Source organism: Pezoporus flaviventris, unplaced genomic scaffold (genome assembly GCF_033815535.1).
Source record: "Pezoporus flaviventris isolate CSIRO_AGI_PZ_B2104156 unplaced genomic scaffold, CSIRO_AGI_Pfla_v1 ptg000002l, whole genome shotgun sequence".
NCBI classification, from domain to species: domain Eukaryota; kingdom Metazoa; phylum Chordata; class Aves; order Psittaciformes; family Psittacidae; genus Pezoporus; species Pezoporus flaviventris.
The window spans coordinates 88,671,021-88,698,917 of NW_026892550.1; the positions used below are offsets into that span (position 1 = coordinate 88,671,021).

At 37.6% G+C, this 27,897-nt stretch overlaps 2 protein-coding genes across 4 annotated transcripts in view; one reads left to right on the forward strand and one right to left on the reverse strand.

The window, feature by feature from the left end:
- NUP37 (nucleoporin 37) lies at positions 1-27,801 on the reverse strand. 3 transcript variants are annotated; one of them, XM_061444991.1, is made up of 10 exons: positions 27,667-27,801; positions 26,279-26,405; positions 24,687-24,811; positions 23,728-23,800; positions 16,361-16,455; positions 4,096-4,186; positions 2,174-2,355; positions 1,598-1,648; positions 1,165-1,258; positions 1-350 (listed from the first exon to the last, which is right to left on the reverse strand). In XM_061444991.1, exons 2-10 carry the CDS (start codon positions 26,339-26,341, stop codon positions 237-239), a joined length of 888 nt encoding a protein of 295 aa, XP_061300975.1. In that variant the 5' UTR covers positions 26,342-26,405; positions 27,667-27,801; the 3' UTR covers positions 1-236. The 3 variants fall into 3 exon arrangements, with proteins under 3 accessions (XP_061300975.1, XP_061300973.1, XP_061300974.1); XM_061444989.1 differs by having other exon boundaries at positions 26,186-26,405; XM_061444990.1 differs by having other exon boundaries at positions 26,186-26,405; positions 27,626-27,757.
- The window catches only part of PARPBP (PARP1 binding protein), a 48,661-nt gene continuing 48,537 nt past the window's right edge, over positions 27,774-27,897 (forward strand). Inside the window, 1 exon segment of the mRNA XM_061444988.1 lies at positions 27,774-27,861. The gene's annotated coding sequence lies outside the window, so the exon portion shown is untranslated.

Here is a 27,897-nt window from a genome sequence, read left to right on the forward strand (position 1 = left end):
CCATGTTAAAAAAGTGTACATTTTATTTTAAGGGAAATATCAGATGTATGATAACCGATTTTACAAAAGCTCTTGTATTTGCAAGCTAAAAATCAAACACAAATGTTTCATATTTTACTTGCTCCTTTCTCGTATTCTCCAGGTGGATAAATACCAGTACAAACCGTAAATTCCTTTGTTTCAGTCGAAAAGAGGCATGATGCTATAAAGCTTCATACTAAAGGTAAATACTTATTTTACATTTCAGATACCCAGAACAAAATTTTGTGATCTCCTCCGACTGCACATAATGGAAGAGTTCTATGCCATGTCAAACCAGATCCTACAGCTGCAGTGCCAGTAAGAATAGGCTTTAAAAAAGAAGAAAGAGAGAAATATCAATACAGGTTACCATATAAATGATTTCTGTAGTATATAACAAGTTGCACAGACATATATAAACACCACAGATTTAGTACTCCTTAACAAATACAGTTAAAATACAGCAGAAATATAGCTGAAAAATCTGATTATTCACTAATTAGTTCCATTAGCTGTTTACTATATTTAAATAACATGCAATAAAATATTACTTGGTAAGACATTGTTTCAATTATTTCCATTAACATTATTATTATTGTAAATGCATACTTTCAAACTTAGAAATATTTTTTAGTGAAATTGCTTACTGTTATTTAAGTGTACTCACAGCTAGTATGTTTGGAGGTAATATTTTAACTGTAAGCATTACCAATGTATACTAACACCAGCAAAACCAAACTATTTCCTATGCTTTGTGTTGATTGTCTCTGGATATATTGTTATTAATGATTTGAAGTACTATTAGTTTAAAGCTGTAAAATACACAACCAGCTGGTTTCAGCCTGTTTATAATTAGCAATACAGAAAAATTTATTAAATAACAGGTTAAATCTGGTTTCCTTCCCCTCAGCACTGATGAAGCAAAGCAAAATAGAACTTACAGATCTAGCAGCTTTTAAAATAGCAGGTTAATTGTGGTATGATCTTAAACCATCCTTGGCATGGATGATAAACCAAAATGAAATAGGTAGAGAATTTCTGGATGGTTTGGGCTAGTTTTCAATTGTAGCTTTTAACAATTTATGAGCCTGTTTTGAAGAGAACAGATGCAATTCTAGTCAAAAGCTGAACTCAGAAATTTACCTGGGGATGTCCTAAATGATGAATAAGCAGCTGAGTATTTGTCTTTCCTGGATATCCAGTGGTTGCAAAGAGATTTTCATTAACTCGGGACCACCTATGAAATGAATAGACTTTTCAGATATCCTTATGGGACTATGGAAAGTGCACACAAACTGGAGTTCTCTCCCTTGTGGTTATCTGTGCGAAGCTGTCAGAAACTCCATTGACAGCAGAGAAATTCAGAGAAATGGCTTTTAAATGGTTCAGCACCCGCAGGCCTGAATGCATGTCACTGTAAAACATATACACGTTCACAAATTTCACAAAGTTTATAAACCAGGTCAGACTAAAAGTTACTTAAATAAAACACACCCTGGTTCGTAAACTCACAACTGCTTTGCGCATACATACATTTATATAGACACAAAACAGAGAGTAGAGGCAACACTTATACCTGAATAATCTGGCTCGGTCAACATGGATGGGCCTCTTATCCTGTGGATAACTAAAACAAACATTCAGGGTAAAAAACTGTTCTACAAACAACTACAGCTCATACGGTAAGTATCAAAAGCATGTATCATTTAAACAGTGAAGGAGACATTGTCTACTCTCCCTGAAGAAGCTGAGGGAAAACCAGAACATTCCTGCAGCTTATATCTCAGTTTGAAGTAGGAAAACTGAAGTAGTTATCCAGTTCATTCTGGTTCAGTAATTATATATTTATGATTTAGATTTTAACAAACACATAAAACTTACTTTGAAAGGTAAACAGTATTGAGATGCTGTCTCAAATGGATAAAGACATACAATGGTATTTTTAACAAATAAATACTGATAGATAAAGATGAAACAAAGAAAACCAGTCAATAATCTGTACTGATTTTATAATTCCTAATGAATGCTCATTTATTTACTTAAGAGGTGATACAATACATAGTGTATTTAAGTAATGTATTAGCGAAGTAGCCACATCTCTTCATGTACTGCTTCAGAAGAAAATAAAGAAACCTCTTGTGTAGAAAAATACCTGGAGCGGGTGACATCCCAGATCAGCCAATCACTTCCAGCAACTGCTCCAATTTTAAGATTATTTTTTAAACACCAGTCTGCTGACATTAGTGGCTTTTGTTCACATTCTAGGGAGAGAATGGCCTGCTGTGTAACTAGATCATAGAATCGGATTGTTCCGTTCTTCTCTGCTACCATCAGCTGTAAAGAGAAATTAGTACCACGTTGTAAACTTCGTATGTAATGAATCTTAATCTTCTACTCTATAGCAAACCTAGCATACTTTAAAGTAAGTGCTAATAATATTAAAATAGGTACAATTTTTCACTTTGTACCAGAAAACATTCTGAACAGTCTTCCACCGATAAATAAAACCCACTTTGATCTACATGACTGTCACACTGTTATACATAATGATTACACTATTTTATCTATCTTTAATTTTGGTGCTTAGAAGCACCAGGTCTTAATAACTAATGCACTGCGCTTTCAGAACTATAAAGCAAAGTTATTCTTCTAAAAATAAAAAGTTCCCAAGTACAAAGAACTGACAGACAGACAGTGCTGTAACAAGGGAACAACCGTATTTAATCAGTGGAACTGTGAAATCTGAATTCACACTGACTGATTTCACATAACATCTCTTACTTCATCCTATAACAATCTGCAACTGATTTTAGCTAAACTTTTTTCATTAAAATAAGCAATTTTTTACTAAGTATTATAGAAAGAGCTTCCTGATTAAATGATGAAAGAGATTTTCTCTATGAGATGATGACAGTTCTCAGATAGTCATGAACAATAATTAAGGAAGGCAAAGAACCAGTAAAAACAACACTCTGGTAACATCAAAATTTGTTTGGAAAAAGAGAGCTGTCACCAAAACATGCTCTTCTGCAAGATAAAGGACATGGTGCAGCAAGCATTTTGAAGTGAAATAAGCTTTTCAGTGATCATCAAGTATGTCAAGTTTTACTAGCTTTTTGAAGTTTTTTCTCTTCAAAACATCCCCCTTCCAAACCCTAGTGCCTACTCTTTGATAAAGGCCACAGAAAAGACAAGGTAATATGTAAGATCAGTGTAATTCTGCAATATTTTGAGTCAAATCTCGTAATTCCGTTGTGCTAACAAAGTTGCCCAGTAGCAAACTGTAGCAATCACATTCAACAGTCATACCAGCCAAATCAACAGTTCTCCTAGTTTTCTTAATAAGGACCGGGTGTTAATATTGGTGAAGTGTGAACTTTCTTCCCTATTGCTATATAAGTATTTTGAAACCTTATTTGACCATTTTCCTCTGGTTTAAGTGTGTGTTTTTGTGGTAATCTGAACAACTATTTCTAGCTGTTTAAGGAAGTTACCGATTGGCACAACAGGAATAATCAATCCAAGACTGCAAGGACTACACTCTTAATGAGTATTTTGGCATATATCAGCTGATTAATCCTCCCCAGTAAAATAAATAGGTAAGTATAAAATCACATTTTATTGATTTGATTTTTCAGCATATACTTCATATATTCCAAGCAAGAACAACAACAAAAAAGATCCCTTGCTAACTTTAAACAGATAATTTTCAAAACTTGGCATGCTTTTTAAGATTCTATGTTACTGATGTTACCATGACTGAGAAAAGCTTGATCTTTACTCTAGTAGCTGTAAATTAATATGCAATCAGCAGAATAGTTATCTATGATTGATGTAGGCAATCAAGGAGTATTTCTGATGGGAGGAGGAGGGACTGAGGGTAAAATGACAAGAATGGGAATAAGAATTCATTTACAGTGACTTCACATAAACAGATCCAACCAATATCCAGTTACAATGTACAATAGCTCCCCAAACTTCAATCTTACTACAGCATCAGAGATTCATAGTTTAGGTAAGTCCACCCTCCCGTTATTTTAAAGGTGGTGAGGGTGAAAAGCTGGAAAACACAACCTTAAAAGGCTCCTCAGGATGCCAGCAAACACTCATTCCAGGAGAACGTAAAACAAAATGGGCCTTCTCATTTCCTTCCAAATCCCAGACCCTAAAGCAAAAAAAAATAAATTATTGCCATTTGTCTGCAAATACATTAACTTTCAGTGCCTCAATACATTCAAAAAGGAGGTGACCAAATGAAACAGTTTGTGTGTTACCACTTCAAGAATTCAGCAAAAGTAGCCAGTGCTGAAGACAATATATTGTAACACTGATGAACTAAGCAGAGCCTCTGTTTAAAAGTGCAATATCCAAATAATTTGACAAGTTTAGTTGTCTAGACATGAAATCTAGATGAGACATTCCTGCTTTATTCATAAACCCAAACTACAGCCTTTGTATAGGAAGGTCAGTGTTGGTCTAGCTGACAAGAGACCTCAAGTGAAGTACCAAACAACTTCAGTCATCCACATTACCAGGTAAAGGCTAAGACCATGCACTAACTATTTTGCTCATCTATATACGAATTTCAGGTTGTTTTTTTTTTCCTGGCAAGACAAGATTGAGTAACAGAAATGCAAGAAACTAAAAATGAATCTAAGGCAAACAAAAGAATCTACGACAGAGGCAACACAAACTCACTAAGGGTCTTGGCAAGCTTTCAACAAATAAATCCTATGTGCCAGTTTAATATTTTCCTTTAGAAGCACCTACAGTACACATCAAGCAGTTAAGAAAAATAAAAAAAAATCAAAATATTTAGTTAATATGGATTGACAGGGAAGTGTATGTTGAAAACACCAAAACTAGGTCAGGTGATGAGTGACACTTCTTTGAATGCGTTTGATATAGAATCATAGAATGGTAAGGGTTGGAAAGGACCTTAAGGTCATGTAGTTCCAACCCCAGTGAGCCAGGAAGCTACTTCATTTACAAAATGCCACAAAACCAAAACTGAGACTATTTGACCTCACAGGCACTGCTCAACTGCCTCTTTACCTACAAAATCAGTGGCTCAGTTGTAAGACAAAGACATCACAGTTGTGAACACCAGTCTGAACCACAAGGCTGCATACTATTTGTGTGCATTTGCACACCAAAACATACACATATATCCTTCCTCCCTGAGACACAAAACCTTAGAAACAGCCAATTTTTTAAGTAGTGTTCTGCCCAGTCTTTTGAGTTAGATGAGTAGCTACGTACTATTATTGTTTATTCTAGAGGATTTTTGCTGACTTCCTCCAGACTTTTTCAGTTTATATCTCACCAGGGTGCTTAGAGCCTTATATTTAAGAGATTTCAAAAACCTCTTAAATAATACATCATAAGTCTAGACAAAATATATGGGAATAAAGGAAATGAACGATGTTGTTTTCTTATGCTAAGCCACAACAGATCAAATATTTGTTTTCCCTGTAGAAAACACAGGGTCGCTAATCTTGAAGAATCAGTGGCCTTATTAAAAAAAGTCAAAACAAAAACCTGACAACTGTTTAAAAAATGAAATATCTACTTGATTAGGTAATTTAGAAACATACAATACTTTCTTCTACTGCCAAAAAATTTGCCTTGTAGATTTGTCCAAGTCAAATCAACACTTTCCATGTGTATTTACTGTGCAGGGAGAAAATTATGATACAACACAAGTCAGTGAATCGTTCTGGCCAAAGGACCATGCCATCATGTTTCCTTCCCTGAAGTAAGTGAGGTTATTAGGTCTTGAGATAGAAATTTATGCTTTCTACCTCCCTAACTTTGTTATTTATAAAATGCCTAACTGGTATCTCTTATTTTGTAAGAATGGCAAGTTTATTAGTATCAAGCAGTATGGTGGAGTGGGGGTGGATCACAAGTCCTACTCTTATATTTTCCTTTCTCTTTATCAATAACAAAGATGGTATAATTTAGTTCTGGGGAAAAAAACAAACCCAAGCAACAAAACAGACCAGGCAATACATATCAAAATAGATCCTTGTCTGAATGCATCTAGTGCATGCTGGTATGGAAGTTTACAATTACATATGTTTTCAGTTAACTCTTTTCAATATTTGTGACTAAACCAAGTAAAAAAGATGTACAAAGACATAAAATTTAGCCAAACTGAATTTCAGTTAATTACTCCATAATCATAACCAAACCAGCTACAGATGCTGAAAGAAAACCCTCTAGTTTTGTCGACATTCCTATCATGAAAATCAATCTAAAAAGACTGAGCATTTTGTCTCCCATTCAAAGTACTTGAAACTTTACTAATATTACCATGATTTTATACCAAAGCAAACTAATATCTAGTTGTCTCCAAACATTCTTATTTTTTGTAACTCTGCAACATGTCACCATCTTACTTCTCCTCTCCTCTCCACCAACCACTGTTGCATAGACTTGTTATTTGGCTTGTGGTATTTTTCTTATATTTTTAAAAAAAGCTTCCGCAATATATTTAAAGGAGAAAAGTTTGAATAACCCCAGCTGAAACAAGGCTCAAAGTCTGAATAATGGAAAGCCTCAAAAATAATACATAATCTGCTCAGTAAATTAATTATTTTTATATAATTATTAATGAATTTAACTAATACTGCAGAGCTCTCAATTTAAACACAAAATACAGTTGCAAATGCTGCTCAAGAAAATTCTTGAGATATTAGTACATTTCTCATCACTCATATCCTGTGATTAAACAAACAAATGACAACTGTAGTTACCTGAAAGTACAAAGATATTCAAACTATGTTGAAACAACTATACTGTATGTCATATGCATAAATATGGATAATAACATGCTGCATATGTGCCGTAATTTTATCACACAATGGAATTCTATTAAAGTTGGCAAAGTATTAATCAGAACATCTGAAAACCTGTCTTGTGGTAATGGAGATTATCCTTATGTTATACCCTAACTTTATGAATAATTCTAACTAGACAGCAAAACCAAACCTTAACTGAATAAAATTGTTATTTGCAGTAGTGAAAGAACAAAACCATATTGCAGCCTTCAGGCATTTCTCAAATCCCCAGAAGACAGAAGTTAAAGGAAATTCTTTCAACATTAAGATTTCCAACAGTCTCAGTGATTGGGGTGGGGACCAGAACAAACCTTGAAATCTGATACCATTCTCAGCCACAAAGCACGAACAACTATACTTGAACGATTACTCACAAACTACTGATCTACTCTTAAAAATGCCCAACATGTTTTTTGTTTGCTTGTTAATAATATCTAGCTTAAACCCCCTTTGCTGATGGTTCTTTATACCTCCATTAGACATATTCCATGTGTGAGGAAAATCCTATCATCTCTAAAAAGCCTAAAGGACTATGGAGAATTCCTGTTATAGAGCTCAGACAACAAAGGTAAAGAGTGAAGCTGTTTCTCGCTGAGCACAAAAAGTGAAGAAAGAAAGATCTCAAGAAAGGAAAATGGAAGTGCAGAGAATAGTTAACACTGTGAAGAATACAACCACACTGGTGTTGTCTCATGTCTTCTGCCGACTGCATGTGGAAGTGGTTATGAAATATCTGAGGAGGATACGAGGCAGGACATGAAAGAACAGAAAGCTGAAATGGAACTATAGAAATCTTCTCTACCTGTTCAGAATTAAAAAAAAACATACTATTCAAGATAATTTCTAGTAATTTATTTTATTTTTCTGACAAAGAATTAAAGTTTTTATAAATCAGGCCATGCACTGCCCAACTAAAAGTTCACTGCTACGGCATCTGTAGTGGTACTAGGCAGAACTCCCTATTCAGCCACAGAAGTGGTTACATTGGGAGAAAAGAGTAAATCTATTTGTGCTGCCCAGCACCAGTCCACCAGGCACAGCCATCTTCAACTATCCCCTGACTCAGCATACAGGTTTCTAAATTTGTACCTGTACAGCATTTTCTTCAGTTATTTCGGTTCAGATGCCTCTATACAAACGCCTGTAGCATGGGGAACAACAAGAGGAATTAGAGATGTGTGCACATCTACGGGGGTATGATATAATAGGCATCACAGAAACATGGTGGGATGGCTCCTATGACTGGAGTGTTGGAATGGAAGGTTACAGGCTCTTTAGGAAGGACAGGCCTGGCAGGTGGGGAGGGGGAGTTGCCCTTTATGTTAGGGATAGGCTGGAGAGTATGGAACTCTGTCTGGGGACAGGTGAGCAGTTAACAGAGTTTGTGGGTCAGGGTTAAAGGGAAAACAGCTATGGGAGACATTACTGTGGGGATCTGTTACAGACCACCTGATCAAGGAGAACCTGAGGATGAAGCACTCCATAGACAGATAGGAACAGCCTCACGCTCACAGGGCCTTGTTCTCATGGGGGACTTCAACCACCCTGACATCTGTTGGAAGGACGGTACGGCCCAGCACAAGCAATCCAGCAGGTTCCTCGATTGTGTAGAAGACAACTTCCTTCTGCAAGTAATAGAGGAGCTGACAAGGAGAGGTGCCATGCTTGACCTCGTGCTCACCAACAGGGAAGGGCTCGTTGGAAATGTGACTCTCCAGGGCAGCCTTGGATGCGGTGATCACAAGATGGTCGAATTCGAGACCCTCAGGACAGTGAGAAGAGCATGCAGCAAGCTCACTGCCCTGGACTTCAAAAGAGCAGACTTTGGCCTCTTCAGGAAACTGCTTAGTAAGGTTCCATGGGATATAGCCCTAGAGGGCAGGGGGGCCCCAAGGCTCTTGGTTGATACTCAAGGATCATCTGCTACAAGCTCAGGAGCGTTGTGTCCTGACCAGAAGGAAGTGCAGCAGGAGGGCTAGGAGACCTCCTTGGATGGATAAGGAGCTCCTGATGAAAATTCAAATGAAAAAAGAGGCTTATAAAAAGCGGAAGCAAGGACAGGTGGCATGGGAAGAGTACAGGGATGTTGTCCGGGAAGCTAGGGACCAGGTTAGGAAAGCTAAGGCCCAGTTAGAATTAAACTTGGCTAGGGGTATTAAGGATAACAGGAAGGGATTCTACAAGTACATAGCAAATAAAAAACAGACTAGGGAGAATGTAGGCCCCCTCATGAAGCTCTCAGGAGAACTGGCTACACAGGATTTGGAGAAGGCTGAGGTTCTGAATGACATCTTTGCCTCAGTCTTCACTGCCAAAGGCTCTGACCGCACCACCCAAGTCTTGGAAGGCAGATGCAGGGACTGTGAGAATGAAGACCTTGCACCCACTGTAGGAGAGGAACTGGTTCGAGGCCATCTTAAAAATCTGAATGTGCACAAGTCCATGGGTCCTGAAGGAGCTGGGAAATGAAGTTGCGAAGCTGCTGGCCATCATATTTGAGAAATCATGGCAGTCAGGTGAAGTTCCCAATGACTGGAAAAAGGGAAATATAACCCCCATTTTCAAGAAGGCGAAAATGGATGACCCGGGGAATTACAGACCAGTCAGTCTCACCTCTGTGCCTGGCAAAATCTTGGAGCAGATTCTCCTGGAAGGCATGCTAAGGCACATGAAAATCAACAAGGTGCTTGGTGACAGCCAGCATGGCTTCACTAAGGGGAAATCCTGCCTGACCAACCTGGTGGCCTTCTATCATGGGGCTACAGAACTGATGGACAGGGGTAGAGCAGTTGATGTCATCTACCTGGACTTGTGTAAAGTGTTCGACACTGTCCCACACAACATCCTTGTCTCTAATTGGAGAGACATCAATTTGAGGGATGGACCACTCAGTGGATAAAGAACTGGCTGGATGGCTGCACACAAAGAGTTGTGGTCAATGGCTCAATGTCCGGCTGGAGACCAGTAACGAGTGGTGTCCCTCAGGGATCGGTGTTGGGACCGGTCTTGTTCAACATCTTCGTCGCTGACATGGACAGTGGGATTGAGTGCGCCCTCAGCAAGTTTGCCGATGACACCAAGCTGTGTGGTTCGGTTGATACGCTGGAGGGAAGGAATGCCATCCAGAGGGACCTTGACACGCTTGTGAGGTGGGGTGATGCCAACCTTATGAAGTTTAACCATGACAAGTGCAAGGTTCTACACCTGGGTCGGAGCAATCCCAGGCACAGCTACAGGTTGGGCAGAGAAGAATTCAGAGCAGCCCTGCGGAGAAGGACTTGGGGGTACTGGTTGATGAGAAAATGAACACGAGCAGGCAGTGTGCGCTTGCAGCCCAGAAAGCCAACTGTATCCTGGGCTACATCAAAAGGAGTGTGACCAGCAGGTCAAAGGAGGTGATCCTGCCCCTCTACTCTGCTCTTGTGAGACCACACCTGGAGTATTGTGTGCAGTTCTGGTGTCCTCAACATAAAAAGGACATGCAACTGTTGGAACAAGTCCAGAGGAGGGCCACGAGGATGATCAGGGGACTGGAGCACCTCCCTTATGAAGATAGGCTGAGAAAGTTGGGGCTGTTCAGCCTGGAGAAGAGAAGGCTGCGTGGAGACCTCATAGCAGCCTCCCAGTATCTGAAGGGGGCCTATAGGGATGCTGGAGAGGGACTTTTCATTAGAGACTGTAGTGATAGGACAAGGGGTAACGGGTTAAAACTTAAACAGGGGAAGTTTAGATTGGATATAAGGAGGAAGTTCTTTACTGTAGGGGTGGTGAGGCACTGGAATGGGTTGCCCAGGGAGGTTGTGAATGCTCCATCCCTGGCAGTGTTCAAGACCAGGTTGGACGAGGCCTTGGGTGATATGGTTTAGTGTGAGGTGTCCCTGCCCACGGCAGGGGGGGTTGGAACTAGAGGATCTTAAGGTCCTTTCCAACCCTAAGTATTCTATGATTCTGATCCATGAAATAGCCTTTTCATACAGGAAATGTGCAAATACTTTTTTAGAAAGTTGACCCACATTCACCATTTTATTTAGGTGGTCAAAGGAAATGCCAATGTTATTAAAAAATTAGTACTGAGAATCATTCAGATTTTGGCATTAAAATCCATTTTATCCATTGCTTCTTGTAGTATCTACTTGGATATGCAAACATTGATCTTTCACTGGTAACTGTGACATGTAATACTTATTATCTCCTGCAATGTTGGTAGAAGTCAGAGAGGCAGGGGAATTGCACATCAGCAAGCATTTCCACTGAGGTTCTTCACTAATACACATTTCAGAACATGCACACTTAGAAATAAATTGAAAAAACGCGCACTACTAGTACTACTACTACTGAAATTCCTTTAAAGTTATCTACAGCAAAGCTAGAGACTAAGCAGTACTTGGGGGGGAGGGAAGAAGGTGCTAGGGGGGAAGCTTCAGTTCTCTCCTTTCAGTCAAGGAAAAATTAGCTGTTAAAGAGTTATCAGCTTATTGTTTCCAACGTAGACATAAAAAATGCTTCTGTGGTACAACTGAGAAATTCAACTACAAATCTGCCAATGACTTTCAAAAATACAAGGTAACTGATAAACAAACCTAATGCAATGATTTCTATTTAAAACAATTTACAGGCTAGACTATATTCTAGGATTGCGTGACCCTAAATGTAACATAATGCTTCCCATGCGAAATTGTTACCATTTCATCCATGCATTTTGAAGACTTCCTAACTAAAGGCTTAGTCATCCACACTTAAGACCAGACTGATAATACTGTTCCAGCCACTTGACTCAGAAAACATTTACTTTTTGTTTATTTTAACCTGACTGGATACTCCAACAGGAGACCAGTCAGTAAACTTGCACAGTGATTGTGAAGTACAACAGAAGTTGTTGGTTAATACTTGCATAGTGGCTGTCAAGTGTTAACTGAAATTTGAGACTACATTTGGGGGACACACAGGGATGCATACAAAATATGTGCAAAGTCAAAGACTAAACTTAAAAATAATCCAAAACTCTGTGATCTTCATCAATTATAATGTATAACTAGCTTGATAATTATAACCATCATACCCCAGAAAGGATGAATATTTTGGTATGACATTTCTTATATGAAGAAACACAGGGGAATTCTATCAAACAGATTAATTTAGAACAACATGAATTAAGTTTTTTTTTTTTTACAGTTTTGGTAAAAAAATTGTAATTGCATGCACTAGGAATGGGAAGACACAAATAAAATATAATTTTGGAGGCAGGAATAATGAGAATGGCAACTTTTCAATGTAGGCGAAGACTGAAGTATTTCTTGAATTAACAAGATAAGACTCAAGTGCAACAAATGCTGGCAACACATTAAAGAATGTAAGGAAACAAACCCCAAACAGTAGTTACCATTTATTTTCCTTTGTATTGTCTAGAGAAAAACCTACACAAAATAACTAATACATAAGAGTACCATGGTAAATAAATACACTACAGACTAAAAAATCCTTAAAAACTGATTAAACAATACAATAAATTCTGAGACTCTTACAGTTAATTTAGTTTCCACTAATATCAAACCTTTCCCCTGAATGTCTATCCAGCCTTCTGATGGACAAGCATTTGTGGTCCAGAAAGAAGGCAACGGAGAAAGCTGAATTCAACAGCGACTCATAAATAAATTCAGAGCCTTTATGAAGCAACATGTGCCATAGCCTAACTGAACAGAACTTAGGGTAAAGAGCACGTACCTTCACAGATACAGTGGAAGATAAATCAACCATACATTCTTTTCTGTTACACACAGAACCAAAGGAAGATGATGTAGTTGAAGCAATAATGATAATAAAAAGAGAGAGGAAGGGAGAGAGGGATGGATAAGTTCAACTTTTTAAAATACAAGTCAATTCAGCACTTGATGACCGTAAGAAATTGCTGTGCTGCCATTAAGGGCCTGACACTGTCTGTAATTTTTCAGTTCAGTATGAGGATGGAGTATAAGGTGGTTATCTATCACACTAAATTGACCTTTTAACAGTCAGAGGTTAATTTTTAGCATGCGTATGAGACTAGTGAGTTTTACCAGGATGGTATTTTGCATGAAATAATTCAAGAAACATCAGACAGTCTCACCAACTACCAACAGCAGAGGAGTGTCTATTAAGCTCATGCTGTTTTCCAAACATTTCCTGTGTTCTTTCTGCAGTCTTCATTAACTATCCGAACAAACCGATCTGTACATCTCTCATACTGTCTTTGCAATTAATTAAGAAAAAGCCAGCAATAAATTTTGTTGCTTAGCTTTTGTTGTTGGGGTATTTTTGTCTGTTTGGTTGTTTTTAGGTTTTTTTGTTGCTGCTGTTGTTTATTTTAGAGAGTGGTGCCCAGGGAGTTGCATGCATACAGTTCTTGTTTAAAGAATTAAATGAAATCTTCCTTAAAGATGTCATAAAACATTTTTTTTTATTCATTAAGCATGCTCTTAGGATACCATGAAATGGCAAGGAGATTACTTTAATTACATGTAAATATCATATAGAATTTTGAAACTGACATATGAAAGGTAGATCATGAAGGAAAGAAAAACCCTAGATTTGAAGGAAAACAAATTAAATCCAAGAGGTAATTTACTTTTCTGCCATGACAAAGTTTTGCTTTCAGCAGAAATGTATAAAAATCCTAAATTTGATTTTTTAAATGTATATACAAAATACTTTTATTTATTTTTACTTCAATTGGACTCAATGTTAACACATATGACCTAAAAATAAAACTGAGTCTTTATTTAATATAACAGTAGTTATTTTAGCTATTTCCTCTGCCAGTCTTTTACAACTCTTTAGCTTTTTCAAATTTTAAAAATAATGTTATTTTTCTAAAATTGAAAAAAAAATTTAAACCAATTATGAAATATGAAAAAAGTGAAATACAGCAAAATTTTAAAATTACAATATTCTGTGAAAGATATAAATTAACTATATGCCTCTGAACAGCTTCATCCATCTTGGAATATAGCCATCTTTGGGACAGAATGAAGCAAACAGTACACCATATTTAGGACCCAGGATTTGAATTTTTCCATCAACTTTGCACATGTAATTTTCAGCTACAGGAATTTTGATCTTTAATATACATAATGCAAGTAACTACAACACAGTGGGCTTTAAGAGTCTTCCAAGGTGTCTTTCAGAAAAGCAATTCTTTTTAAGGCTATATTAGTTTTGAAATTCTCAGTAGAGGGAAATGTGAGATTATTATTTACATACTTTTTTTTACACATAACACAGATGGCTACTGGGATTATTTTTATAAATAATTCAGTTCTGCTTCACAGCTGGAAAAAAAGAAGTCTTGTGTTGTGAGACCAACAAAGAGTACGTGCAAGAAGTAAGAATTCCTGAATTACATAACAGCCATTTAAATGTAGGAACTTCAAATATATCCAGTATCTGAGGTTTTTTTTGCTGTTCTGTATTCCAACCAAAATGACTGAACCAGCTCTGTCACTGCTGCAGCAGCTTGTGGCTAGATTGTTTAGTGCATGAAAACTGAAAATCTGAGTTCATTAGAGATCTCTACTGAGTGAAAAGCAGGGATGATCTTAACATGTTTGTATATATTCTTACATACCAAGACACTGCATTAAAACTATTAAGACTTAAAAGTGGAGCTCTGACGGAACAATACTCAAACACTCAAAAACTCATGTTCTTGTACTAATTGTTCTAGAACTTTATTCTGAAAGTATTAACAGATGATGTATCCTGAGAACAATTTCAGGATAGAAACTCAGCACAGACAGAAGAATTATCCCTCTTCTGACATTACTGCTGAAGCAAATTACACAGTAAGTAAGGAATGATTTTGGTAAGTCCCAAGGAATGCATTTTCCATTAGTTTTTAAAGTGTAACCTTTAAATTCAATAAAAAAAGTCTTCATGCTCCACATGCATGAATGGAAAAAATAAGAAGTCAAGTAGCCAAAAAAAATCTTACTTATTTCCCATGGCTTTTAACCAAAGACTTTATGGTTTACTGCAAAATGTCTTTCAGAAGTACCAAGTTGAAATCTTGATAGTGTACATTAATTACATAATTTTGATTTCCTTTTATTTTCAATCAGTATCAATTAGACTACTGGTTTTAAAACAGCTCTCTTTCATCTCAGGAACACTGAACATTTCATAATTTAAAAAAAGGCCACACATACAGACAGCTCTTTAAGCCCAATATTAGTTTAGATTTAATGAAGAAATCAAGAATAGGAAATAAATCAGAACAAGCTACAAATAAGTCATACATTTTTACTGTTCATTCCTAATGATTTTGTTGGGAATATGGACAGGGCGACAGGGTGTCTATGGAAAATCTGCTTGCTGGTCAAAATAGCACTTCCGAGTTCCCTAGGGGTGTTAAAACCACAGACTTTTTAGATTTTCTATTTATGTAGCAGAGTAGCTCAACTGAAGCTACTAAACCATGATTTGTACTAGCGGATGATATAAACTTCACAAAATCTTATACACAGAATAATAATTTTAAGAGCTATTCTCTTTCTTAGCATGTAGAAGATGGCTTATGTCAAAAATTACTTCCCCACCCCAAGTACTACCTGGTAATTTATATAGGAATTGATATGGTGGTAACTTTCAAAGAGCAAATATATAGTTTGTAGAATCAAAGAAAAAAATAAAACAGTTGCTTAATCAAGTTTTGAGTTATCACAGCTATTACAAGTAAAAGATGACACTTTCTCAAGTTTCTTGCTGCTACTGCAATGCTACTGCACTGACTTGCAAAGCCTGCACAGCTGCCCTCCTGATCTCTCCAACAGTGAGCTACACTGGAGGGATTAAGAGTAACAGCTTTAAAGATTCATGTGCACTACTAGAAAAGATGAGCGATCTGACAAGGAAAAACGCCTGTACTACAAAACCTTAAGCAGCATTTTTCAAAGTATTTAACCATGTTTTCTTTTACTTCCAGTTACAAATAACTAACACATGGGTTTGAAGCAGCTATAATCATGGCACCATGAGCTGCCAGTACAACTGTATTAATATGGCACTGTCCTTAGGCTATAAAATACTACCTCCTAGCAAGGTTAAGAAATCAACAAGTTCACAAACATATGCTGTTTTTAAACTTGACTCATCTGATGACAGAATGGATAGACAGGGTCTGTAGAGTTCAGTGCTAAGCTGCGCATGTCTTCTCTCTTCTATTCTCATGCCTTTTATTCCTGTCCCAGCAGAGGAAATTATAACATGCATAATTTCAAGACAGAACAGTTTTCTTCACATTGTGTCTAGTTACTTCAAAATATTGCTTTGAAAAAAACCCACCAAAACCCCCAACAACCCACAAGTCACAATGAAAAGCCAGCCCGCAACCTTGTTAGTGAGCTATGAAGCTCCACTAAAAATAAACAAATAAATGCTTATTTATTTAAGCAAGCATATAAAGAATACACGGAGAAAAAGCCGAACACAACTATTCCAATAATGCTTTGAAAATTGCATACCTGCAGGTGTGATCATCACTTACACTTGCAACTTCTTGACCATCTTTAGGAGCAAACACCAGATCATTTATGTAATCTGAGTGGCCATCAAATGTCTGTCAACCAGGAAAAATAAATGTATTTAAGAAACCCACTAAAGGAAAGATGTATAAGTGTTAAGATAAAGCTACCATTTTACATAGAAGGTAAAAAAAAGTACTTATCAGTAACCAGAGATCTTTAAAATACTTAATTCATGTGTAGATTCACAATGTAGGTGAAAAGAACCTCCACTATTCCTTGTAGTTACCACAGAGGTCAGCTTGGTGCTCTTGCTTGACTAAGATCAGTGAATTGCATAAGAACTTTTTATTCTCCATCACTGAATTTTGCAGGTAGAAGACAATAAATCTCAGACAGAAAAAAGAGAAAGAATGGGAAGTAAATGTATGCATGATCTACACAGAATGGTTAGGGCTGGAAAGGACCTTAAGATCACCTAGTTCCTATGCCCCTGCCATGGGCAGGGATGCCTCACACTAGACCACGTCCAACCTGTCATTGAACACTGCCAGGGATGGAGCATCTACCACTTCTTTGGGCAACATGTTCCAGTGCCTCACAACCTTCACAGTAAAGCATTTTTTCCTTATGTCTAACCTTAATCTCCTCTGTTTCAGTTTAAACCCATTACCCCCTGTCCTATCACTACAGTCCCTTATGAAGAGTCCCTCTCTGGCAACCCTGTAGGCCCCCTTCAGATACTGGAAGGCTGCTATGAGGTCTCCACGCAGCCTTCTTTTCCCCAGGCTGAACAGCCCCAACTTTCTCAGCCTGTCTTCATAAGGGAGGTGCTCCAGCCCCCTGATCATCCTTGTGGCCCTCCTCTGGACTTGCTCCAACAGCTCCCTGACCTTCTTATGTTGAGGGCACTAGAACTGCACACAGTACTCCAAGTGATGTCTCACGACAGCAGAGGGGCAAGATCACCTCCCTTAACCTGCTGGTCACACTCATTTTGATGCAGCCCATCACAGAACTGGTTTTCTGGGCTGTGAGTGCACACTGCCGGCTCATGTTCAGTTTCTCATCAACCACATATCTTAAAAGAACTCTGATTACTGGTAAGTAACTCTCATCTCCTGAAGGAGCAATAAAGCAGCCACTTGTCCAAGCAGTCAGCACAAAATTGCATAAGAGGATAATTTCTACCTTTAGAAAAAAAAAAAACAAAACAACCCAAAAAAGCAGTGAAAAAACTCTCAGAGAAAAAGATGAAACAGAAGACAATGCACACTTTGAAGAACAAAAAATGAGGAAAAATGTAAGAGCGAAACGAAGCAAGCCATACAACACCTTAGCAATTAAACATCATTTTTATTCAGCATTTGACAAGAACAGATACAGTGCCTTGTGCTCTTTGCATTATATGCTGCTGTCCTGAAGAGGAAAGAAAATGGGGTATAGTGCATATTCTTACTGTGAATTAACAGATCATCCATTTTCCAACAGCATATGAGCACTTACAGTGTGAATGTACATGTGAACTGTCACTCTAAGGGAAGCATGCACAGTTCTATCAGAGGGTCATTCCAAATGGAACCTTGTAACTGTGTAACTGTTCTCACCCAGAGCTACTTATTCATGACATTTTTATTTCAAAGAACTGATAATAATGTGTAAGAAAAAACAACTTTGCAGCATAGCTTTTCTGAATAAAAGCAAAATCCCCGTTTTAGCAGAAATTAGAAGCTGGATAATTTCTAAGTTTTTCAAAGGCTTTTCAGTTATCTTGGCCATAATAAAGACACCTTTCCTTCCCCTCTCCCCTCACACATTTAGCTTTAAGCAAGCACGCAAAACTTTACATTTAGGGTGCAGTCAAAGTCTGAAGTACTGTCAAAGTCATTCACATAGGAGCTAGGTATGAATAAGTCACCTCTGGTCTCATTAGAAAATCTGTAGCTAGTTAAAATCTCATTTTGCTCCATCTGAGGATTTACATGTATTTTCTGTCATTAACCACAGCTACTGTCTTTTTACAGAAATCTCACTTAAAATTTTAAGTCAGGCAAACGTCTACGTGTAGATATTGCATCTGTTACTGTTCCATCCTCTTCAGTCCCACTGATTAAGTCTTAAGACATAGCCGCTCTTGTTTTGCTCAGCAAGGTATAAAAAGGAGACAGAAGTATCCTCTGGATAACAGCATGACATAGAGAGATTGCAAAGGAAAACAAGGTCGAATGGAAACAACCAGTTCCACACTCTTCTGAAAGGAAAACACACTCTCTCTTCTCTAAGTGTAGCTATTCTGAGGAACAAATGCAGAACTAATTAAAAAAAAAACTCTCAAGCACACTCAATAACTAAATCCCCCTCTCTAAAAATTTCATGAATGCCTCATCAGTTCAATACAGAGACATTTTCAGCAGCCAACTTAGTTTTTTCCAATAGCTCATAATTTTATTAAAACCTAGTGGATTATACTAGAACTAATACATCCTAAGATGATGCTAAACTATTCAGACAGAAATGCCAAGTCTTTTGAAAATTTTCAGCATTCTGAATTCAAATATCCTGCCTCATTTTACTTCCACAGTCCTGATGAAATATGTTTTTTATTAAATAAAACTTGAAGGAGGAGAAGGAAGCCATGATTCATATCCAAATGAAAACCTCAAAAGAAGAAAATGATTTCACGAAGATCCATCAGTCATATTTTACCTTTTGTTTGTTGTTCTGGGCTTGATCCAAGCCATAAATTTTGGATTAGTCGTGTTGACAAAGTAATGGAAAACTCAGTATGCTTAAAGTTCCTTGTTGGTAATTAGATCAAGACAGTTTTTCCACTGGGAAAACAGAGTATGATTACTCTGTCTATCCCTCCAGAAGCAACACATACTAATTGTTTACTATAAAATATGAAGTGTTCAGCGATTACATTTTGACTGTGATCACATACTTCCTTCAGCTTTGTCTGCACATTCTGTACCCCTCCTGAAAATCCCATGTGTAAAGCATGAATCGTACAATGGATCAGAAGCTTTCATGTGTTCACAGTGATCTCAAACCCAGGTTTATGAAATAGGTTTTCTGAGGTATGAAATAACCGTTAGAAAGAAATCACTGTATCAGATTTTCTTGAAAGCCAGTTCAGCATAGCTCAACATCACAGATTTTGCAAATACTTTAAATCAGATTTAGGTGTTACTTTTTTCTTGACAAGTAGTATATAGAACTGTTTGTCCGGGTATAAGAAATTATGATTACCCAGAGAAAACATTTTCCACACTTTTTGTCAAAAAACCCCCGAAACAACCAAAACTCAGAATATAGTCTCAAACACAACATTTTTACCAATATGAACACACTATTCCACATTCTTCCTTTTTACTGTTGAGTTCCCTACTATTAGGTAAAAATACGTATTTCTAGCTGTTTTCTGCTTATTTTTAACATAAACAAACCGAAAACTTTACTACTGAATTCAAACCAACACTTCTCAGTTGTATTGCATAAGCATTAAAGCATCTTCAGTCTTCAGTGGTGTCAAAAATGAAGAAGCACCCATGATATCTTCAGCTGAAAAAATAAAATCTTATGATCCTTCTATCTGCATTTGACACTGGAGAAGCTTATTCATGTCAACTGGAGCTGAATAAATAAGATTGAAATTACTTGTTCCTTTTGGGGCAAAATAACTTGTATACTTCTCATACTTACAGCTGTGGCTGTTCAGCCTAAATAGCACATTCTGATGTCCAACACCTGTTGTATTAATGCTCTGTCGTCTCTATAATCACTACCTATCACAAGTAATTACTCTGATGTGTTATGCAATGAACATACTTCTGCAGTAGAAGTTTATAACTGCAAGTCAGGACATTTTGTGTAGAAAGAAGTCCTAAGGGTAGATGAATCACTTCTCCAATGAACCTTTTTGTATGAAAAATAATTGCTATGTTAATGGAAATGTAAATGTGGCATTTCAAAATTATTTCTAGGCATCCAGTCAAAGCTACTGTGTAATAAATTCCCCTAAATTAGAAGTGCATGTTTTTAAGTGCAATTTGTGTTGGTCAGATACCAGAAAAAAAAAAATCTTGTCAGAACTGGGAAAACAATAACCCATCACAGAAATTCTATTCTGAAAAAAACAGCACTTAGCAGACTGCTACCGAGTTGCCCCCTTTGTTTCCCTGCTTGTAATGTAGATGATAAATTGATAATAAGTTAGGAAAGAATGATCTCATTTTGTATATTCAAAATTGCTGTTATTTTGAAAGTGTGTTGTTTGTAATCTCATTCTAATCCAGTAATATACAGATTACTAGATTTTTTCATTAGAATAAACTTACTTGAACTTGTATGTTAAAAATTTAAGGTCAAAAAAAGTATCAAAGGTGTGTTTGTGTGAAGTTATACCCATTATTTCTCTGGAACCAATTAGTTTCTAATGAGCAAAATAGCAGATTCCAATGGTAATTCCTAGTGTTAAGTCTGGGAGGTATATTAATGGTATGAATTCCACTTAAATCAAGGGACTTCTAACTGATTTTAGCAGAGAGGCCATCAGGTCCTTTTTTAATCCAAAATGAGTTAAAAGCCTAGAATTTAGATGCTGAATTTAGCTGAACAGAGCCTGTAGTACCAGACTCATCTATATGTTTGATTATTTGCAATTGTTAACCATTCATCTACACTGTCATTAATGATGTCACCAATTCTCTTTCTTCTGTGTGCTCATGAAGTTCTGTAAAAATCTCAAACTGCAATAGACACACACAATTAGTAACTTTACATTCTGTTAAAAAGTTAAAAGATTTAATTTACAACTTAACATTAAAGCCTACTGTCTGTAATATCTGGCAGATATTATGCAGATAACTTTAATTAGTGACAGACATGAACTCACAAGCAACCAGAAATAAGAACTTGTATAAATATTTTATCAGAAGTGCCACCCAAGTTGATTGTAACTATGTTAGTTATCCCCCTCTGCCTGGATGACAAAGCCATGTAAGATGACAAAACATGAAAGAAGGAAATTAATCATAGAATCATAGTCAGTTAGGTTGAAAAAGGCATTAAGATCATTAAATCCAACGGCTACACCAGGACTGCCACTAAAGCATGTCACTAAGGGCCTCATCAACAAATTTTCTGAACACTTCCAGGGACGGTGATTCCACCACTTCCCTGGGCAGCCTGTTCCAATGCCTGACTACACTTTCAGTGAAGAATTTTTCTCCTAATATCCCATCTAAACCTCCCCTAGCACATCTTGAAGCTATCTTGTCCTATCACTTGTTACTTGGGAGAAGAGATCAGCTAGCCTCCGTGCTCCATGCTCTTTTCAGGTAGCTGTACAGAGCGGTAAGGTCCCCCTGAGCCTTCTCTTCTCCAGGCTAAACACCCCCAGGTCCCTCAGCTGCTCCTCATAAGATGTGTGCTCCAGACATTTCACCAGCTTCACTGCCTTTCTCTGGACCCGGCTCCAGCAACTCAAGATCACTGTTGTAACAAGGGGCCCAGAACTGAACACAGTATTCGAGCTGCAGCCTCCCCAGTTACATGCACATATGAAGTAACATAAAAAGTACTTTCTTTAAAGAAAAGATGTTGTGTTTTATAGTAACATCCATCTTTACATCTTATGCTATGCCTTTATCCATTGCATTATCAGTATGGGCATGTTAAGTAACAGTCACTTAGTTTTTGTATGACAAATATTGTCTTACTAATACAAATTACCAAACCACAAATGAAAGTCTGTTATTTTCTCCTTTATACTCAATACACAAGTCTCACCAAAAGTGGCATTATCATATTTCATAGAATCATAGAATAGTTAGGGTTGGAAAGGACCTTAAGATCATCTAGTTCCAACCTGACATGGGCAGGGACACCTCACACTAAACCATCTCACCCAAGGCTTCATCCAACCTGGCCTTGAATACTGCCAGGGACAGAGCATTCACAACCTCCCTGGGCAACCCATTCCAGTGCCTCACCACCCTAACAGGAGAGAATTTCTTCCTTATATCCAGTCTAAACTTCCCCTGTTCAAGTTTTAACCCATTACCCCTTGTCCTATCACTACAGTCCCTAACGAAGAGTCCCTCTCCAGCATCCCTATAGGCCCCCTTCAGATACTGGAAGGCTGCTATGAGGTCTCCACGCAGCCTTCTCTTCTCCAGGCTGATCAGCCCCAATTTTCTCAGCCTATCTTCATAAGGGAGGTGCTCCAGTCCCCTGATCATCCTTGTGGTCCTCCTCTGGGCTTGTTCCAACAGTTGCATGTCCTTTTTATGTTGAGGACACCAGAACTGCACACAATACTCCAGGTGTGGTCTCACGAGAGCAGAGTAGAGGGGCAGGATCACCTCCTTCGACCTGCTGGTCATGCTCCTTTTGATGCAGCCCAGGATACAGTTGGCTTTCTGGGCTTTTTTTCCAAAGCACTAAAAAAGAAGGAACCCTCTCCCCTCAACTTTTTAGTATTAATTAACCTTGCTTATTCTTGGATGAGACCTCAACAAAACAAACTCAAACCGGCTAGCACAAACATCTAATACTTGGACTGGGACATTGTTTTAAAGGTAGAATTTTGAAGAGTATGTACACGTTCAAGTAACATAGGAGTTGACACGTCTTGCAATCAAAAGAAGTCTCCAGAAAACCAATCTTCAAATTATAAAATGAGTCAGTATTTAGGCCTGGCTTCTTTTATATTACTAGTTTGTGAACACTACCTTCTACGCTCAAATAAGGGGAAGTGAAATTGTATCTGAAGTAGACATTTCCTTTGTTTCTACCTCAGAAATAAACAAGTGACAGCTTATGGGCATGCTTAATGTACTTGTCTGCAGTAATGTACTAAATTCAGTATTCCTTCTTTAAATTTTCTGCTGTTTGAAAGACTTCAATTGAAACTTCCAGCTCCCCATGAAAGATAAATTACTAAATTTGCTTTTCTTATAGATAAGTCCAATAACTAATGCCACGTAAAATTTTATGGGTCTTTATATAAGGGAACCTTATCAAACACGGGACTTGCAATTCATGTGTAGAACGTTCTGTTTATGAGTGTATTTTAGATGATCCATAAGCCTCTACTTGCTTTGCTTTAATGTGGTTACATTGTTACATAAATACTTTTAGATCAAGAGATCATACAGCTGTTCATCAGTTATTTCCACTTTAAAGACAGAAAAGTATATTATACAATGATTTTTCAGACGAAGGATACAGGATCTGTCACAGTTTCATGCTCTATCTCATACAGTACATTAAGCAAAATGGGACAGAAGGGCAGGTAAAAGACTAGACTTCACTAAAGACTAAATATATTAAAAAAAAAAAATCAATTTAGCTGCCCTTACCTTAAATTCATTCTTCTCCTGCAGATCTGAAGTATATAGCCTTAACTTCCTATCAGAAGCCGCAGTACAAAACCTACACTCAACAGACAAAGAAAACCCCTTCGGTCAATTAATACTGCAATAATAGACTTTTAATCAGTTTCCCTTCAGTTTCCTTTGGCAACAAATAAGAGTTATAATTGCAACTTATCTATAAAAAATGTGTACAAAATGCCAGGAATACTTAAAACTTTCTACAATGTTAAAGACGTAAAACATTCTACAAAGCTAAATCTGAACCAACTATCAATTACCTGAAATATTTCTCATGACTCCCATTGAAGCTTCCCTTGGAAGATGTTAAGTGGCAGAGCACAAAAAGTACCCTCATTATCAGTGTTTTAAAATAGCAAAACATAAATTCATAAGCCCATTTCTAACATTTTAAACAAAAGACTGTATGAAAACCTAGCAGTAATAAACCATCAATTTTGCAGAGGCTTACAAGCTATTGAGAACATTTTAAGTGCATATTTAATAGTCAACTACCTTTCTAGATTTTCACCTCAATGGGTCTCACAATAGCATCTGACCCATTCCTAAACACAGCCCTTATTATGCAGACCATTACAAACACCTTTGTAAAGCAGGCCATTACAACAGTCTCATGCTTAGAATTCCTTCTTGACAGATGTACATAGAAAGAGCTACCTACATTTTAGATCCATTAAAATTACAAAGGAAGAAATTACTGCTAGCTTACTGGGGAGAGGGGCAAGGAACACAAGACTACCACCCTCCCACCCCCTCCATTAGTCAGAATTAAAATGTTGTTCTGATGAAGTAAGCATTCAGAGACTTCATCAGTGATTTCTATGGAGTTAGATTTCACCCATAAGCTCTAAACACACTCCAATACTAAGGAATTAGGGAAAACAGATTAGAGACCTGGATTCATTGTACTCATTTATTATAAATACCTTATCCGGGGAGGTAAAGCATCAAGTCTGGTTTCTGGACTCCATGCTATGGCATCAACTCGGATTCCATGATGAAACGTTCTTAGCGTTTTATATTGCATACCTTCCACTTCTGCATCCTCCTCCTATAGAAATACTGTAATTAGCTAATCTGGAACAATACCTTGATGACTTCTAAAAATTCTGATTAATATGGAATTAAAACACTTTAAAAAGTACATGTATCTGGGATCATTTTAGATTGCAACACTATCAAAGTGAAAACCTGGAACACAAAGTATTAACTTACGTAAGTCCTAAGCAATACATGAAATGATTGCAGTCTCAAGCCACAGGCCAACACAGAACAGAAAAATCAGAACTGAGCTATAAAGATGCTGAGCATACTTTTTGTGGAAGTAGTATCTTCACAGATGCAACTAATGCCACCTATAACAGCATGGTAAGAACTTTGAAATACTCAGTGACTCTACATGTGGAAAGGAAGGGAGGATATGAAAACTACAGCAAAATGATCTTGTACCACTGGCTATCAAAATGTTAGTTTCTTTTCAAGGCCTACACCAGAAACAAGACAGAAGGCAATATCAGATGACAACAGGTTTTTGTGTTTAGCACTAAATGTTTTTCAGAAAATTTCCAACAGTAAGACTTTGGGGAATAATAATAAGAGCAGTTATACTGTTATTCATATTAGAAGTAGAAAACCAGTACTGTATAATTGAACAGTGAGTTGAAGAAAAAAAAACTTAAAAAATCCTAAACAGCATATACAGTGCACAGCATTTTACATTTTAAAATCTTTCAAATACGATTACTCTAAGTAACTAAAAGGTCACAAAACGTATTTGACTGTTTCTGACACTCGGTGAGGGAGATCCAATGAAAATCATTCAGAAATGAAAAAATGTATTTCTAGAGTCCTTTAAAAGCAGCATCTACCAAATTAACAGACACTAGTTGTAAAGGTGAAAGTAGTTGCAATATTCACTATTTCACAGGCTAGCTGAAAGCTTTAGAAGATAATTTAAATAGCAAATGCACATATAAGAAAATATAACTCTGCAAAGGAGCCAATTACCCTGTGATAATAAAGAAAATACCTATAGCAAATATTAAGTCAGTTATTTCCAAAGGTGCATGCTTAAGTTTTCAGACAGCAGTCACCGATATGGGGCTTGGAGCAACCTGGTCTAGTGGAAGGTGGAACCAGATGGTCTTTAGGGCCCAACATCCCTTCCAAACCAACCCATTCTATTCAAAAGCAACTTTATACCAGCAGTATGGTAATTTACACCAGTGGGTATTTTATATATATATACTTATTTTTTTTTTCAAGAACAAATATCCCAGACTTGTAATAAACAAGTAAAACCCTGCCCTGATTACGTATGAAATGGAGGAAATAGGAAACTGACCAGTGCTTTTGTGCAGTAAGAAGTGCTGGCAAAATAAGTTTCAGGAAGCAACTAAGAAAACCAACAATAACACAAACTAACCTGAAATTTGCAAGTCCCAACAACTACATAATTATTGCCACCATATGCAATGAGGGAACATGCATCTCCACTCTCAAATGGACTGAATTTTACCACATGCACATAATCTTCACAATCCACAGTGTAAGCACTGTTTCTAGTAGAATCTTGCTTCATTTTCAGTGGACTAAGTCAAGGTATCATGGAACTGATGGCTTGTCCAGGATGAAAATCCACATTCCTACAAAGTTTTTAAAAGGATGCATTACTTATTTACATAAAGAAAACTTTAAGAAGTATTTGTGGCACAACAGATCAAAATATCCTGCTTAGGAAATCATATTTATAAACACTAAGTCTGCACTTAAGCTCATTATTTTTAGATGTAGCATGTAGTTTCATCAATCCAAAGATTAGCTATAGTAACATATATTCAAAACTGTCTCTATAGACTTTAGCAATAACTGAAGATTTTGTGCTACTGTTGGCAACCCAACACCAAGCCAAGAAATAACTGTGCATACCAGAAAAATCACATACAGAATTTTTAAAGTTTCAACCAAATGACAAGTGATAAATTACTACCTTCAAATTCTCTTTACTCTTGTTACCTCTTTAAAGACTCTAGTTGAAAGCAGAGTAAATCAAGGCTGCACAATTATAAATGAGAATAGTAATATATAATATTTAAACATGGCTTCATGACTTCAGCCACCCCAACTACTGACAGCGCACCTATACCTCTGGGTACCAAAGAACTTGTACTCTATTTAACCAGCTTTCAAAGATAATCAGGTTCCTACACTAGAACACAAAAGCCCGTGATACACAACTGATTTCAGAATCACTCCTTTTAGTCCCAGTACAGATTTGACACTAGCTTAAGCTTTTTGGGGAGATTCAACCTTTAATTACACACCACGTGGAAAAAAAAAGAGCTTTAAATCTCAAGACCTTTGACAGATTTTGCTGTGTTTAACAATCTGAAACTCTGAACATCCAAGACTTCATATTTTTCTTGTGAGCTACCCAGGTCTTATACAGGCGTCACCAAGATGCAGAGACACTCCATAGCTGCAGTGTTTATTTTTAAACTAACGTGATAGACCACGGCATTAACATAAATACAAATTCAAATTTCAACCCTATCCTTTAACGCTTTCCATCAACACAGGCCACCAGGCTAACTTTAAGTGAAAATACCAAGAATGCTACTAGCTTCAACTATTTAGGAAACGAAATTCAGGCAACTGAGCCGTGTGGGTGCCCCAGCCCCTTCCTCCTTTAACCTCCCAATCCCTCCTTCTCCTTCAGGGCTCAGTTCCCACTCCCAAGCGAGGCCGCCAGACACCGTGCCAGTCCCCAGGCATGGCCGAGGGCGCGGACACTTCCGCACAGCGGCTGGGCCGGGCCAGCCCAGCTTCTAAATACAAGCAGCCGAAGCTCCGAGTTCCCCCTCACCCCGGGACGGACGAGACCTCGCTACCCCACCTCACACGCACCTCTGCGGCCCCAAGCTAAACACTGGCGGCGACGCTACCGATCCCGCCTCTCCAGCCAACGACCGGCAGCACCTCCCACCCCATGCGCATCAACACTGTGCTTCCGGGTCAACGGCTCCCAAACTCTAATTGGGCAGCTGGGGAGGGTTTAAATTTAAACCGCCAGGAGAGCGGCTCTGCTCTCTAGACGCGCAGGTAGCAGCGGCAGTAAAGCAGGAGTGTGTTGGTCGG